The 15511-nt window shown below is 44.1% G+C and overlaps 1 protein-coding gene across 1 annotated transcript in view; it reads right to left on the bottom strand.

Annotated features, from left to right (window-relative positions):
- The window catches only part of CERCAM (cerebral endothelial cell adhesion molecule), a 52976-nt gene extending 50703 nt beyond the window's left edge, over positions 1-2273 (bottom strand). Inside the window, exon 1 of the mRNA XM_081896452.1 lies at positions 2178-2273. Within this exon, the coding sequence (XP_081752578.1) occupies positions 2178-2215 (38 nt within the window). The 5' untranslated portion in view covers positions 2216-2273. The remainder of the gene's footprint in view (positions 1-2177) is intronic.
- Between the last annotated feature and the right edge of the window lie 13238 nt (positions 2274-15511).

The raw sequence follows: 15511 nt of genomic DNA, 5'->3' as shown, positions 1-15511 counted from the left end.
ACATACCATATGGCCACTTCCTGTGCTTTTTAACTGGACCCACCCTTATTTTTAGGTGAAGGACAGCAGCTCAGCGGTGAAGCACCTACGTCACATTTTCCATAGAATCGTAGAAGGATCTCCCCCGGTTCAGTCCCTGGCATCTCCACATCGATGCTTGGAGGAACCTTAGTCTGAAGCCCTGCAGAGCTGTGGCTAGTCATTGTGAGCCAGAAGTCTGACTCCTATGTTCGTACATCTCAGGGCTAACAACGATCAAATTGAAACAACAAGATGTAAAAACTAAGAGGAAACAGCATTTTTCTGAAAGAAGTGGAGGGTTAAAAGTAGCTGCCCAAACCAATTTCAATAACATAGCTTCTGACAGGTCAGCAACCCCACTAAAAAAAATTCTAACTAACCCACTTCTGGCCCACAACCCATAACTTTATTTGTTCTGCACTCTTTTTCTTTCATGGGACAGAAGAGGAGATGAAAGAGTTCTCTTCCGTGTGTGTGTGTGTGTGTGTGTGTGTGAGAGAGAGAGAGAGAGAGAGAGAGAGAGAGAGAGAGAGATTGCAGGGGAGACAAAAGTGACATATACGGTACGCACACGCACAGTACGAGGAAGTCCACTGGCCTAGGAAGAGAATGGGTAATTCATCTTAAGGCTCAGTCAAAAGTCCTTTGTTAAGGCCCTTAACCCTTTGGCAAGCCTTGGAGATGTTTGCAATCTGCACCACCAGACACACCAGCGACACTGGGTCTCTCCCCGCCGCACCACCAGACTTATAACACAACAGTGGCTGAGATTACTGACAAAGAGAGAGGCAGAAAGGACACAAGAAAGGTGGTATTCAAGTAAACTTTACTCAATGGTGGCTCTATTGATTTCCAAGTTGAACATGGCTGCATACAACTAAAGTACATGTCGATCCCACCAAGCCATTTCAAGTGAAATTGTTCCAATGAGCAGACAAAAGTTTGACCTTGATTCAAGCTACAATGTGCATCTTTCTTTCTACACCAGAAGAAACACCTAAATAAGAATTATGTCACATGGCCTAAATAATATTATTTATTAATTACGCATATTCTGGAGTGCATAGGGTGTTATGGGAGGGGTAGTATCTCTGGTGGGGGCATGCAGTGCTCCTTCTGGGGTAGTTCATCCCCCTTTGGTCCCCACCCTGCAATCAGCTCTCATTGCAAGAAGTGAAGTTACAGGGAACCAGGAAGAGGGCCTTCTCAGTAGTGGCGCCCTCCCTATGGAATATCCTCCCATCAGATGTCAAAGAGATAAGCAACTACCTGACATTTAGAAGACATCTGAAGGCAGCCCTGTTTAGGGAAGTTTATAATGTGTGACATTTTAATGTATTTTTAATCTTTGTTGGAAGCCGCCCAGAGTGGCTGGGGAAACCCAGCCGGGGGGGGGGGGTTACAAATAAATCATCATCATCATCATCATCATCATCTGTGGGGTAGATCAGGTTCAGAGACAGAGTGATTGGTTAAAGATTCACATACAAGCAGGGACCTGAATTGAAAGTTCAGTCTGTCGCTATTTCCACAACCTCACAAAACCTGGCTCTTCGTGGCTGTTCTGCTATATATTTGAGGCTCTGCTTATTTCTTGTCAACTAAAAATGAGGTGGCATGATAGAAGATAAAATGAAGCATGGCATGGAGAAAGTGTATAGAGGAAAGTTTCCTCCCTCTCTCACAACCCCAGAACTCATAGACATCCCATGAGCAGAATGCTGAAAGATTCACACGTGGCATAGTTAAACCATGGAACTCCCTCCAGGGATGGCCATAAACTTGGATGGCTTTAGAAGAGGATTGGGAAAATTTATGAATAACAGTTGCCGGAAGCCACAGGAGAGGAGAGTGCTCTTGTGCTTGGTTCCTACCTGAGAGTTTCCAGGTGGACCCTGTGAGAAAGGATAGCTGGACTAGATGAGCCATTGGCCTGGTTGAGAGGGGTCTTCTTATGTTCCCATGATCCTTATTAAATTAACTCTGACCACCATTTTCCCTTTCAGCCCTTCTACTCTCCTTCGTGAAAGGTGCATACGATATCTGTACTCTTGAGGAAACCCTTCCTGATACCCCCGATAATAAATGGAGAAAAATTGAACTTCTAACATGTCTGCAAATATAGTAAAACAGTTTGGAAAAAATCTCCAACTTACAGGGTTTTCGCAAGGCTGGTCTCTGCTGCCATCACCATCACTTCAGCACTGAAGACATTCTGCTAAAACAGTTATTTGCTTCTAGAGGAGAAATATTTGTCCTGCTTTTTTGGAAGGATCAGTAGAAGGGGGGGGGAGAGGGACTGGAAATAACTTCACTGGGTTGCGTTTTCTGACTGGCCCCTCCCTCTTGACCTATTTTCTTTCCTGGCAAAGTCAGGAAGGAAAGGGGGAAAGTTGGCACATGTGGGATTTATTCTATTTACCTTGCCAAAAGAATCTGCCTCTGTTTGGGGATTTTGGAATAATCTGATTATTGTTTTCAGTGGATCTCCAAAATGAGATTTGTGCCAGAAGAGAAATGATTTTTAAAAACACAACAACCAAAGGCTAAATAAAGTGGGTTGGGTGCCAGGGGCCCAGGTGACCAGTATTTTGGTTTCCTCTCCTTGTCCACACCAGCCACTTGGAACCTAAAAGGCAGGTGGAAGGGCGGGTTACAGCACTCTATTTACTTTGCTTTCATATGTCATATATGGTTTTTTCCAGGTTGAAATTTCATTTGCAGAAATTACATCTGCAGAAAGGATGCCTTTATGCTTCGGGCTGCAAAGGAAATATAAAAAGAACCTGCTGGATCAGACCAAAGGCCCTTCTAGGCGACATTCTCACTTACCTTCCAATGTTCCTCAGATGAACACACACGGACATTTCTCACTCTCCCCACAACTGACCATCCTATAAACCCCCATTTTTTTTGCATGTCCCCCTCCCCCGGGCATTTCCTATCAGAAGAAGGGCAAGTGCCTCCACCACGACACCAAGAGAACACAGAACACATGCCCTCCAAAGTCTTGAGAAAACCCTTTAATCCCAAACTTATGTTTATTCTTTGGTAGATTTACAAAAATAAAAACACCCACCAATACAGTCATACCTCACGTTACAGATGCTTCAGGTTACAGACTCTGCTAACCCAGAAATAGTACCTCAGGTTAAGAACTTGACCTCAGGATGAGAACAGAAATCGTGTGGCGGCAGTGGGAGGCCCCATTAGCTAAAGTGGTACCTCAGGTTAAGAACAGTTTCAGTTTAAGAACGGACCTCCAGAACGAATTAAGTTCTTAACCCGAGGTACCACTGTAAATAAATTTTTAGAAAGGGGCAGGATTAGACATGGATGCACAAAGCATTTTTAAAAACAATCAAGACTCTTTGTGCTCCACTCTCCTCCCCCTTTCTCCCCGCCAGGGCGGCCCTGCCCTCTGCCTGCCCCTCAGAGTTGGAGTGTCACAAAGGGCGGGGCCTCGGCAGTGGCAGCCCCTTCTCCTCCTCACCTGCTCTCCAGCAGCTGCCATGAGCTGCCCAAGGCAGGAGAGCAGTGGCAGCAGCCACGGCAGTGGCGTAGCGTGGGTTGTCAGCACCCGGGGCAAGGCAAATAATTTGCGCCCCCTAACCCGTGGATTTGCGCCCCCTAACCCTAACCCCCAGATTTGCGCCCAGTGCGGCCGGCCCCCCCTGCACCCCCACGCTACGCCACTGAGCCATGGAGAGGCAATGGGATGCCCCCCACAGCTGCCACCACCACCATCGTCATCGCTTGGGACAAGTGGCAGCTCACCCTCTTCCCTGAACTCAGCGGAGGTGACACTGGCAGGGGAAAATAGGAACATTCCAGGATGAAATCAGAAGATGGGATGGCTTTGTGATTCCAGAACTGTCCTTGGAAAATCGGGAGACTTGGAGGGTGTTCTTAATATACATGATACCAGTTTAAACAGTCATGGTTCCCCCCCAAGGAATCCTGGGTGCTGTAGTTTGTTCAGGGTGCTGAGAGTTCTTACAAGACCCCTGCTCCTATTCCCCCAAACCAAATATTCACACGCCAACTAAATATTGCCCAGCTTGGGGAAGTGGAGAGAGTTCATGTTATGGGGCTATTCTGGTCAAAAACTGTCCCCAATATGTTCACATTTCTCATCCAGGTGTCCTCCTGGACTTGGGCCACATTCACAACAGACATTTAAAGCCTCATGACACCACTTTCAGCAGCCATGGCTTCCCTCAAAGAATTCTGGAAGCTGTAGTTCAGGGTGCTGAGAATGTTTTCTGGAATAACATATATAATAAAATACCGCCCCTTACAATTATGCTAAAACTACATTAGAAAGAAGGGAAACAACACTTTTTTTAAAAAGAAAGATGAAAAACAGGAGGGTGTGAGCAGGAAGAAAGCAGCTCTGATGGATTGGAAGAACAGGGAAGCCTGAGGAGTTTCAGGGCCTGCGTGAAAGGAGTGTTGATCTGGAACTAGCTAAGAGCAAGCTAGTGTGTGAGACACAGGCCTTCTCCAAGTGCTCTGACCTGCCTGCACAGAGGTCAGTCTTCACAGAGCATCCGTCCTGATTTGTTTGTGGGGCAGTGTTATATGACAATGATCATTTGTCCTGTTTTCACTGATCACTTACATGTCTTTCCATTAATCACTTGTTCACTCTATGCTTTCTAATCCCTTTCCCCACCACATTCCTAACCGCAAAAGTCTGCTTTTGTGGGGAGGTGGCAATGGCTTTAAAGTGGATTCATGGCACCTGGGCAACAGAGTGCTTTAATCAGCTTGTATTGGTTTCTGGTATGCATTTGCATCCCTCCTGCCTAATATTGGCAGTCTTAAGGCAACCAGAAAGGCCACAGAGGCCTCTAGGGGAACATTCCTAAGTAATACTCACCAAATTCTCCGTGATCTCTTTTGGATGAATGGATGAAAGCATTTAATGTTGTTTTCCAATGCTGCTCCAAAATCTTCAAGATTTGCAACTCACTTTAGCTGGATCATGGCCTAATCAACTCTTTGGCACCTGCAGAAGTTTCGACTTACTCGTTGATTCTACATGGGCTTTACTATAATGGAAGGAAAACATCTTATCCTCTGGAATTTGTGCCCAGAGTTATAGATTCTCCCATGGAACAATAACATTGAGATTCTTAGCAACCTTCCCACCATCCTGATTTGGATGAAATAATGTGGAATCCAAAAGTTTCTCCTTACCGGAGGCATTTTCCTCCTCCCCTTTCTACCGTCCCCAAAGGTTCAAATGGGAGGTTCAAATTTAGTCAAGCGAAATTTCTCCCTCTTCTTCCTGTCCTGGCCAGGGGCTCCAGAATCTTCAGGTTCCCTCCTTTTGACTTTTCCCTGTTAATTTTGTTTAGCCGCTTGTCAGGATGGTACATAAATGGGGTGCAAAGATCAATCCAATCTTTTCAGCACTGTGGGAAAAAAGTATTTCACTAATCCATATTTATTGGTGTAAGAGAGTGAAGGGGTAGCCCCCTCTCACCCCACACTGGTCAGGAGCAAAAGACAGAAGGGACGTTTTTAAGACTGCCCTTTTTCATACAAGGGTCACATGTCACCAAAATCTTTAGCTTTGTCTTTGAATTGGTTACATTTTGTCCAGACTGTGTGTGTGCGCGCGTATGTATGTGTGTGTTTCAATCGGGGTTGCCAAGCAACTAGAAAAGACTAGCTAAGATATTTTCTTTATTACAAGTGAAGCAGAAAAGCATCAAGGAAAGGACAGCTTCTTCTTCTGCTGCTGCTGCTGCTGCTGCTGCGGCTGCTTTTTTAAAGGAAGAGACATTTTAGACAATTAATATGTATAAGATCACATAACTTAATTAATTCTGACACTGATTTTGAGGGAAGCAGAAAATCAGGAAAAAGAGAAGACGAGAACCATTAAGAAATAAAGTTCATAGAGGGACACAGAGATATTTCCCCCATGACCTTTAAAAAGTTGTCATCAACTAGCATCACCTATTATTATTATTATTATTATTACTACTACTACTAGTACTAGTACTACTACTACTATTTTTACTACTTTAGAAGCTCAGCTTTAGGCATGGGCAAATATATCACTTTCAATTTCTCATGTTTCCAATATTAAGTTCAATTCTCATTTCCACATCAGTTTGCATCTTCTTCTTTTTTAAAAAAAGTCCTCAAAAAAATCACCAGCATTTTAGTGTGGGTTTCTACAAATATACATGTTTCTGGAGCACATTTTTCCTAAATATAATGCATTTTTGTATGTTATTTTTGCTAATATATGCATTTATACTTTATCCTAGTATGTGCATATGTGTACACATTACTTGGCTGGAGAACTGCAAAATTCAAAGAAGTGCAAATTTTGAAGGATGGCTGTGTTTCAGTTTGCAAGCTGCTTCCAAAAGTGCGAATTAGCCAAGTTTGTCCTTAAGCATGAACTGAAACAAAATTTATCCTCAGACTGTATCCCCATCCCAACTCATGGCCCAAGTAAAGCGAGGGAGAAGTGTGCAAAAGCTTGGTTAGTCATTGCAGTGTAGATTGTACAAGAGTATTTCTTGATAGATTTTTGTGTGTTTGTTCCTTGTTGTTGCTTAAAATGGACAATAAGGAAAAAATCAGAAGCAAAGGCTTTCCCCAGATGTTACACAAGCAGCATTTTAAAAGTCACAGATGAACATTCATTTCCCTTTAGCATTACATTGGTTAATTTACAGCCCAATTATGTGTAAGTTTACTCAGGAAGACCCAGATCAGGGTGGTGGTGTATGTGTGTTAAAGTCTCCTTCATCAGATACATCATTTTTACAGATACATTATTCTGCAAGCTTTCATGATGTATCTCCTAGCTTCCAATGGGATACATGACTATTGTTTTGTCTCTGCTGCAAGCCATGGCTTGATGGCTTACCCCTCTGCTCTGATTGAAAAGATATCACAATCATTTTTCCCAGCACCACAGAAGTAGCCAGTGACAGAAAGGAGGATTTTAAGTTGTTTCCACATCTTCTGGTGTGCTTGCTTTTCAAAGGTAGGAAGAAAAGGAGGCCCTTGCCGATTGACTTACTGACAAGGGAAATGATCCAAGTTGGGTTTTCTTTTAAGGGAGGCAGGCACCATACCCACAACGCACCTGGTCAGCTCCTTCAGGTAAGAAGGCATGTGGTTGGGCAAACAACTGCACACACACACACACACACACACACACACACACACAAGTCCACATACTCAGGTCACTAAAGCTGGAAATGATCCCACAGAATCAGACCAAGCTGTCCATTGTGTACCCAACTTGAATCTGTCAGAATCATGGCCTCGGTTCAAATCCCCACTCCGTCAAGAAGCTCACCTGGTGACCTTGGGCCCGTCACCCTCACTCAGCCTAACCTACCTCACAGGATTGTTGTGAGGATAAAATGTTGGAAGGGAGAATGATGGATGCCACTTAGAGCTCCTTAGAGAAAAAGGTGGTAGGTAAGTGTAAATAAATAAATAAATATTAAAAGCTTTACACATATATAGCACAACCATAGTTGCCATTCATGACAAAGGTGACCAAGTTAATAACACACACCATACATGGTGTGAAGGCCTGGGATTCGGGCTTGGATGCTGAACCTGAGGGATCCCAGCCTGCACAGGATTCCCCATCTCCAGAACCAGCTGAGCTGGGGCTGGGGCATGAGCCTGAAGGGTCCTCACCTGTGTTGGATCCTCAGCTGCAGGCATTAGCAAATTGCTCTCGCTCCTGAGGTGATGGAGGACCCATTGCCTGCAGGTGCTCCACTCCCAGCCCCGTCAGGGGAGGCTGAGGTTGCCTCTGGGTCCAGTAACCCGCCAGCCTCTCCTGAGCTGCAGAGGCTCAGGGCAGAGGCAGAGGGAACTAAGTTCCCGCAGGAGGAGTACTCGCCTCCAGGCCAGGAGAGGCGAGTCACCAGAGGATCGGGGCTGCCCTATGCCTTGGGGCAGATAAAAGCCTGCCAGCCCCAGTACCAAGTTGCGGGAGCAACATTGTTGGTTGCTAGTTCCTGCCTGAACCCTGTCCTGCTTTCCTGCCTGACCTCCTGACCCGCTTGCATACCTGCTCCTGACTTCACCTGATCTTCACGCACCCCTTCTTCTCAGGTGGGGAGGGGGCACACCTTTTGTGGACCACCTCAGGTGCCAAAATGTCTTGGGCAGGCCCTGGTAGGGTACATTGTAGCCATGCAAAGCCAGAGATTTATTCACATATACACTCCTGTCTAGGCAAACAGGAGGCATTACCCCAGCTCAGCAACACTCCAGCTGGGTAAAAGAGCCAGGACAGTAAGGGTTGGCGTTAGTGAGGCCACATTTTGCCTATGGGTTAGAGGGTCCACAACCTTTCCTACAACCTTTCACAGAATCTCCTGTTGCTCCTCCACATGATGGAGCATGCTTCCCCCAAAGGTTCACCAGAGCTTCAGCTTGAGCTGTGCTCAGCTCCTTGAATAGAATGCCATCATATATATAATATACAAAATATTTTTTAAGAGCCCTTCTGTTTTATAAGGCATCATGGTGGGTTCAGGAAATTGTGGGAGTATTTTTAATTAGCTTTATAAAATTGTATTTTTCATGATCCTACCTGCTAAGCCTTGAGATAAGTAACTCTCAGATAAATAAGATATCCTTCGGAATAATAATAACAAAAATATATACCAGAAGAGATTTTGCAAAGTTGATTCAGCCAAAATATGATGACTGTTTTCTTTGTAGTAAGAGCTTGCTAGATCTGGATTTACAGAGAGGCCTGGCTGAGGGCTGCCTTTTGCTCTGACCCCCCAAACCGTTTTGTTTAGAAAGCTATGGTAGGGCACAATTTGGCTAAAATTGGGCAAAGTCATTAAGAGCCCTGCTCCATTCCCTCTCTCAATTAAAACACTGAGTGCCCATAGGTTCTGAGGTGTTTGACAACTACCACCCAGTCCCTAATAAATGCTTTTTGCTTACGGCACTTGAGAGGGTGACAGTCTCAGTTACAAGCACATTTCCAAAAAGCAGATTATCTGGACTCATGCCAGTCTGGGTTCAGGCTGGGTTTTGGCACTGAATTGGTGCCAGTCATCCTGACTAGTGTTGCCAGAACTGCAGATCTGTCCTGAAGTCTCCATATTTGCCTAGCTTCCTTCTGGTGGTAGGTGAAGGGCCTCAATCTCCAAAGTGGGTGAGAGCACTGCTCTCCTCCGCTCCCCTCTTCCAATTAATCTCTGTCCCCAAGGCCTCCACCCTAAAACATCACCAGGGGGCTCCCCTAGATCTCGGGTCTGGACCCTGAAAACTGTCGCTCAGCGGTAAATTAATCACGCAGAGTCCTCTTCATAAACAGAATAAAACTTTACTGAAGAAAATAAACTTGTTCAGAAACAGCATAGTTAAAGAGCATACGCAGAGTGCTCATAGCAGCTATCTGACTCTTCACAGAGGCACAGGCTTAGTGATTAATTGGAGTCCTGGAGCCGCTCTGTCTGCAACAATTATACTGTACACAGGCACATACTGACCCTCTGAACCGGACTGAAGAAGGACTGAAACCCATAGAGAGGCTGGCTACTTTTTATAGGGATAATGACTCATCACCCAAGATGAGTCACGAGTCACAGTGACTTAGCAGTTTGCTGTTAAAAGTTAACAGTTAGCAGTTCCAGGCTTGATTGTGTAGGCCTTGTAGGCCTTACTGCTTCTTCTGCGCTCAATAACCTTTGTCTCATGACAAAAACATCAGGGTCTAGGATGCTCCTGACCTGGCAACCTTATACTTGGCAGTTAGCCTCCTTGGAGGAAGAGGCAGAGGGAGTGCCTCCTGACTTTGAACCACTTGGCAACCTCCAGGACCATCTCCATGAGCTGCGAGCTGGAGGCATTGTTTTACAGTAGTTCCACTGCTACCCACATGAATGGTAGAAGAGAAAAGCATTGGAAGACCACTAAATATCTTCATCTTGGCAGCTTAGGGGTGCCACAAGGTACTGCATTATCCCCAGTGCTATTTAACACCTAAATGAAACTGCAGGGAGCAATTATTAGGAGGACTGGGCCACAGCGTTATCACTATGCTGGTGGAACTTGCCTCTACTTTTCTAGTAAATCTGAGTCATTCTGTAAAATAAAAATGCAGCTGATTTTGTTCTTATTTTGAATAGTGCTTGCAAGTGGTTCAGGTGCTAGCAATAAAAGGAACAACAATGGAGGGCAGACTTGATTAATACCTTTATGTGCATCAAATGTGGAAGGAGTCCTGCCCATTAACTCTTAACTGCTGCCTTGCTGTTAGTATACAGATAATGTAATGCTATGAAAGTATAATCCAAGTTCAGTAGATACAAATAATTCAAAAGAGCATCTAATGAAGAAATCACACCTTGATTCCTTAACAGTTTTCCACAATATACTGTATTTGGCAGCCTATGTATGGGTTCTGCTATATATCTATAGCAAAACCTACTTGATCTGCATTTGCCAATCTATTAGTTAAAGTGCCAGTGAATATTTTAGGATCCTGCCCAATGAATGAAATGGGTCTATATATGATTCTGGAGTCTCTTCATCTTTGTCTCATTTCAATATTACCATTATTCTAAACTCTTTCCAATATCTTGGGAGCCTTGCCCTGTTAAGACTGCTGTTAAACAACCTGCTGATATGGTGGATCAATGTTTCAGAAAATTTCTTATAAAAGTTACCTGTCAGATCACATATACCATGGCACTGGTAGGGGACCATGGCACTTCTTTTGTTCCACTGAAACTTAGTGCCATGGTCACCCACGTCCACAGAGGTAAAAACACCTGATCTAAGGCATGTCCATGGCTATGAGTCAGGCCAAACTTATTCAGGGACATCCCCATGGAGGCCATGCTTTACACAAAGTCCTGAGAGTCCCCTTGTAAGGTTATGTCGGCATGGATGTTAAAATCCCCCAGGACAACCAAACTAGGTATTTCCAGGAGAACATGTGTCATGACCCGAGGCAGCTCTGGCAGGGAATCCTTGGTGCAGCGAGGAGATAGGTCCACAATAGGAATGCTGTACTGCTCCTATTGCCCAAGTTCTAGAACATGCACTCAGAAAACTGGGTTTCTCTCCCTAATAGGACACTTGATGATAACTAATAACTTCCTAAAAATCACTGCCACCCCCCCTTCCTACTCACATGCCCTGGGTTGCTGTGCATAAGAGAAACCTGGTAGACAAACAGGAGCAAGAACACCTGCTATGTCTAACCAAGTTTCTGTTATACATGCCAGGTCAACTCCTCCATCCATGTTCAAATTATGGATGGCAGTGGTCTTATGTATCTTTGACCTGGCATTGCACAGCAGCACCTTAAGGTCATGTGGGACATCCTTGTTGATACCTGTATCCTTCTAGTCAGGACCAGACCCGGAGGCAATGACTAAACCTGCCTCCTTGGTAATGAGATGGTCTGGCCCTTGAGTACCGTATTTTTCGCCCTATAGGACGCACCGTCCCATAAGGCGCACCTGGTTTTTTGGGGGGAAATAAAGGGGGTAAAATTATTTTTCCCCCAGGCGCGGGGCTGGGGCAGGGGAGGCCTGAGCTTCCCCCGACCCCAGCCCCCAAACAGGCAGCTCTCTGCAAGCCGTGGGAGCCCAGCGCTAGCTCCCACTGCTTGCGGAGAGGTCCATGAAGCCTGGACGTGCTGATCTCAGCGTGCGCAGGCTTCAACATGCAGGCAACTCTCCGCAAGCAGCGGGAGCACTCCCGCTGCTTGTGGAGAGGTCCGTGAAGCCTGGAGAGCGAGAGGGGTTGGTGCGCACCGACCCCTCTCACTCTCCAGGCTTCAGCGAAAGCCTGCATTCACCCCCTAGGACGCACACACATTTCCCCTTCATTTTTGGAGGGGAAAAAGTGCGTCCTATAGGGCGAAAAATACGGTAACTCCTCCTCCTGCCCCAATCACTGAGATTGGGTATCCCAATGCATCCCCCCCTGTGGAACTTCCCCCAGACATTGTGTTATACACCAAAGAAAATCCCACGTTCCAAAACAGAACACTCTAAACAACAAACAACAAGTTGGCTAATAATATACTGACAATATTTTTATAACATTATACTATTTCAAAATTCATAAACAGAAGACATATAATATGTGCATGGAGTCACAAACACCATCATGCAGATACAGACCTACACGGTCCAATGGGTTAATCAGAGACAATTTGAGGAGAGACCATGTCAAATTACTGCACCAACAAGAAACCAGACTGATATACCTATTTAAATCCTTGCACCCGGGGAGGGGGGTTGAATACTGAATTAGATTTCAATTGTTTTATTTAAGTTTTCTGACAAGATGGGTACTGTTTGTATTCTCTTTGCTAGATTTTGGATACTGTATCTTTAAATTTCCTGAAATTTGATGTGATTCATTGCACCTGTGGGTAGCCTTTATAATGCTACTAGGGTTTTGCAAACAGTATCAGTTTGCTACACTTTTAGGTGATTGCTGATCCATAGCCTTTTGATGTACCTTTGGGGACAGTTTATTTGGTATGTATTTATTGTTGGTTGTTTATTGCAGGCCTGTCTTTTCAATTTCTGTTTTGCATTGGAATGTAATGGATTTCATTGTATATTATTGCTAGCTGGTGAAGAATTATTGAAACAGTTCATTATCCTGGAAGAACTGTTCTGTCTGCTTCTGTGCTTGGAGCACCCTATTGCAATGTTCAGAGTACCCATTGTCTCACATTTGGAGGATATTGACTGTGGAAAGGCATTCTGCTTCCATTTTAGTGATCATTGGTAGTGACTTACCACTCCTACCATTTCTGTTTACCAGACATTGTGTTGGCTAGGACCCACTCCTGGGACAGCCAAACAGATTACATAATTAAACTAATAAAACTAATAAAAAATAGAAAAATAAGTGGTACCTCGGCTTACAAACACCTCGGGTTACAGACTCCGCTAACCTGGAAATAGCACCTCGAGTTAAGAACTTTGCTTCAGGATGAAGTGGCAGTGGGAGGCCCCATTAGCTAAAGTGGTACCTCGGGTTAAGAACGGTTTCAGGTGAAGAACGGACCTCTGGAACGAATTAAGTTTGTAACCAGAAGTACTACTGCAATATAGTCTTCCATTAACATGGCCTTAACTGTACATGACTGTGGAGGCCAATTCTGGAGTCACACTTCCTTCCACAGTGGGGACATAGGTTTCTGTGTGGGAGTTGATCAAGGTGAGGGTTTGCTAAGCATGCCTTCCTCTTAGCTTATTTCTCCTTTTCCCCCTGAGTTCATGCTTCTTCAAAGTCCACAGCACCATTGGTAAAAAGGCTGTTCTCCAATTGGAGCACTCACTGACATGCAGCGTAAATTAATAATGCAGAGTTTTAAAGTGAAAGAATAAGAGCTTTATTGAGTTAAAATAAGCTTCTTCATAAACAACATGGTTCCAAACAGTTTGACTGAGATTACATACTGACTCTGACTGATATCTTACTGAGAACAGAGAGAAAATGGCCGCCACTTATAAGGAGAACGAGTCACATGTCAGAGTGACTCAGCAGTTAGCAGTTAGGCCTGAATAACTTTAGTAGGCCCAAATGATTTAGTAGGTCCCAGCACTTCCCAGCCTGCTTTGCTGCTTCTGCTCTTATATGTCTTTGTCACATGACACTCACAGGCCAGTGTTTCCCAATTATCAGTGTTTATACTGAAGGGGACAGGTTAGGTTACCCAAAAACCTGTGTAGTCACACCCCACCCAACCAGGTCTCAAGACTTTTAAATTACTTTCTCTGAGGATTCAGTAGCTAAAAAAGCATTAGCTTTGCTGTAATTTAAAAGTCTTGAGGCCTGGTTGGGGGGGTGACTACACAGGTTTTTGGGTAACCTAACCTGTCCCCTTCAATACTACATTTTTTTTAATTTGCCTTGAGAGCATCTTTAAACCTCTTATTATTCACTGGTATTTCACTTTCAATTCTTTAGTTGCTTTTGGAAAATGATAATTAGGCATCCAAACAACATGACCAGTCCAACGAAGAATCATTGAAGAATCATTGCTTTGACAATGGTGATCTTTGCTTCTTCCAGCACACCGATATTAGTTCACTTGTCTTCTCAAGTGATGTGTAAAATTGTTTGGAACCACCGTTGATGGAATCTTTTGAGGAGTTGGAGTTTATGTGGACCATGTTTCACAAGCATACAGTAAGGTTGCTAGTACAATAGCTTTGTAAACAAGCATTTTGGTTTTCCTCCGAATGTCGCGGTCCTCAAACACTCTGCACTTCAATCAGGAGAAACCTGCACTTGCAGAGCTCAGGTGATGCTGGATTTCCGGCATCAATGTTGGCCCTTGTGGAAAGATAACTGCCTAGGTAGGAGAAGTGATTGATATTTTCCAATGTTACACTATTAAGTTCGATTTGTGGCGCTGCAGAGGGGTTGTTTTGTGCTTGTTGGTGCAGCACTTTGGTTTTTTGGATGTTGAGCGATATGCCAAGCTTTTTGGTAGCTTCTGTGAAGATATTTAGAATGGTTTGAAGGTCATCCTCTGAGCGTGCACACACTACGTTGTCATCAGCATACTGAAGCTCTATGACGGAAGTTGCAGTAACCTTACTCTTTGCTTTCAGCCTGCTCAGATTAAATAGCTTTCCATCTGTTCAATATATGATTTCTACCCTGGTGGGGAGTTTCCCTTCAACAATGTGAAGGATCACCCACCATCATATTATTATGGAGGAGCTAAAGGATGTTCACAAATTTATCTGGGCAGCTGATTTTCAGAAGCACAATCCATAGGGCAGTGCAATTTACAGTGTCAAAGGCCTTAGTCAGGTCAATAAATGCCATATACAGAGATTGGTTTTGCTCTCTGCATTTTTCTTGAAGCTGTCAAACAGTGAAAATCATATCTGCTGTCCCCCTAGAAGGTTGAAAACTACCGGTATTTTGGGTTTCAGGAAGTGTATCCTTGGATATAGTTAGGAGATGGTTTGCCCAGATCCTTACAAATAATTTTGCTGGTTGCAGCTAATAAAAAGATGCTTTCATAATTTCCGCAGTCCATTCTGTCATCTTTTTTAAAAAAGATTGATGTTTTTGGGATCCCTAAAGTCTGCTGGAATCTCCTCTCTCTCCCAGATTTTGTTTTTGTTGTTAAAATTTTATTCATTTTCAATAACAATCTTCCAATTAATGACAAATCAAATCAAACCAGTCCAAATTACAATAATACCACCAATTATATATTCCAATTATAAAGATTTTGGGCGGGACTTCCCATGTTCCAGATGTCTAGAGGTAATCGTCCTCATTCATGTCTCTGCATTTTCGGCTATTTTTCAAATTCAAAACTAATATTATCCATCCTTATTCTCAGTCTGATCAGTCGGTGTTTCTGTGGCTCACATATTCTGTAGCAAAGTTTTTACAATGTTAACACACAGGAGGCATTCCCCCCATCTTATTCTCTGTCCAATTATATTGGTGTTCAGTCCTC

The sequence above is a fragment of the Podarcis melisellensis genome (genome assembly GCF_964234715.1).
Source record: "Podarcis melisellensis genome assembly, chromosome: Z".
Lineage (NCBI taxonomy): Eukaryota > Metazoa > Chordata > Lepidosauria > Squamata > Lacertidae > Podarcis > Podarcis melisellensis.
Note: the sequence above shows the minus strand (reverse complement) of the source record. Positions and strands in the feature narration are given on the sequence as shown.